Raw genomic sequence first — 1,895 nt, forward strand, 5'->3', positions numbered from 1 at the left:
ATACATGTACAAAACACAACATTTTGTTCATAGTAGTGCAATATGTAATATCACTACTGAACCAAGAATTATATCAATTTGAACCAGCTCAGCGAACATTTATTATTTCATAGAAGTTTGAGCTGCCTTCAAATCCTAAATGTGTGTTTTCCAACAAAACATTTTACTAATATTTTGAGACGGGTTTCTTTTTCCATAATAAACATTTTGCCACTTATTTTACAGCTAATTAACTTTGTAGGTAAATCAGCAAACCTTTTGGAGCAGCTGGGAGCCAGAGTACTTTGCAGAGATTGACTTCATCTCCCCACCAAACGCAGAGGCCCAGAGCTTCACCCTACATGTATGAGTGCAATAGTAAAAACAAATAAATAAAAGGAGAAATTATGATATTGGTGAAAAATGTATAACCAAATAAAGCACAAACAAGGGAGCTTTTTAAATTTGTTTTTGATTTGTTTTACATATTATCACATTCTCTCAAATTGACACAAAGTGCAACAGATATTTATAAATCTGTTATTGCATGTTATGCGTGTAAGTATGAACCACTTAAACAAAATGCGTTGACTGATTACAGGACTTGCATCCAAATGGGAAAAAAAAATCACGAATTGACTCTATTCTGATACTACTTTGAAAAGAAGCACATTTGCGTAAAAGTAAAGTGAACTACTTACACAGACGGGGGGATGCTTTGATGGGTGCCTGTGACTCCAGTAACTCTGATGTTCAGAGTTGAGAAAAGTAAGAGTAGCCAGACAAACCAAGAAAAGCTGGAACCCATGCAGCACCGACCCACCTGCATCTTTGACACTGACACCCCCTTCTCTGCGCACACTGCCAGTTTCCAGTGTTCGCTGCCCCCCTCAATCACTTCAGTGACAGGAATGAAGCAAAATACTGACTCTGGAGTCACCTATACTGACAGGCGAAATAATTCATGCCACTGAGTTCAGCTTTATGAGACGCAGATTAGCGACGCGTCTTGGCGAAACGCAGGTCGACTTATCCAAAGTGCGGCGGTGCGTCTTTGCTGACCGGTGCGGCGCACTCGGCAGGGCTTCCATTCACCAAACTCGACCTCGAGTCCTCCCGCAAAAAGATAGTCCTCTTAGTGGCTTTGATTTGCCCACCCCAGCCTCTGACAAAGCCCCTCAGGATGCTCGGGGGAACCGAGTAGAGCATCAAACGACGCAACACACAAGTGCACGCCTTCTCTTATTGACTGATGGAAATAACCTCATCTCCCTCTTTTTCTCCCTCCCTCACACACAAAACCCTTCTTTTTCTCCCCCTTCCTCTTAGAATCTGATTGTTATAGAATTACGCCATACTTGGGATTGCCCGACTGGTTCTGCTTCCCTCGCGTCCCTCCATCCTTTTGCTTGTGGACTCTAATATTGCAATAAAAGCTGTAGCCTGTAGCTTTCAGGACAGACCCAGTAATGTACTGTGAGTTCACTGAAGCAGGAACTGCAGCTTAAGTGCAGGAATAATAAAAGGATAAAGAAAGAAAAACTAACGGTGACAAATTGAGGTGTGTTTAGCCTCCTATTGGAAGAAGGGAGAGCATATAAGTTAGTGTTGCTGCATCAAAGCATGCCATATGCACTTTGCAGTAGTGATGTGGCACTGCTAGTGTGTGGGCATATGGGTTGGGAAAGAGGATGAGAGCCCCCAGGCGACAGACATTATGTGATGGATTGCATTTCACAAAAAAGCTGGGATACTGGCTAAGCGCTGAAAGGGGATCAACCTTGCCTCAATGGCCCCTCTAACCCTGCATGTAGCTTGGTATCATGTTTGGATATCAAAAACGGACAAATATGGCTCAAGCATCTGTTTTCAACAGCTGGCACGCAGGTCTCCAGAAAACTATTCTTCCTTAATGA

At 42.8% G+C, this 1,895-nt stretch overlaps 1 protein-coding gene across 2 annotated transcripts in view; it reads right to left on the bottom strand.

Annotated features, from left to right (window-relative positions):
- Positions 1-1,473, bottom strand: part of LOC107087050 (voltage-dependent calcium channel subunit alpha-2/delta-3-like) — a 155,655-nt gene extending 154,182 nt beyond the window's left edge. For both annotated transcript variants that reach the window (XM_015378394.1, XM_015378393.1), the window contains exons 1-2: positions 681-1,473; positions 256-337 (exon numbers count right to left, since the gene is read on the bottom strand). In XM_015378394.1, the coding sequence (XP_015233880.1) occupies positions 256-337; positions 681-808 (210 nt within the window). In that variant the 5' untranslated portion in view covers positions 809-1,473. The remainder of the gene's footprint in view (positions 1-255; positions 338-680) is intronic.
- Between the last annotated feature and the right edge of the window lie 422 nt (positions 1,474-1,895).

This window comes from Cyprinodon variegatus, unplaced genomic scaffold, assembly GCF_000732505.1.
Source record: "Cyprinodon variegatus isolate N-32 unplaced genomic scaffold, C_variegatus-1.0 Scaffold171, whole genome shotgun sequence".
NCBI lineage: Eukaryota > Metazoa > Chordata > Actinopteri > Cyprinodontiformes > Cyprinodontidae > Cyprinodon > Cyprinodon variegatus.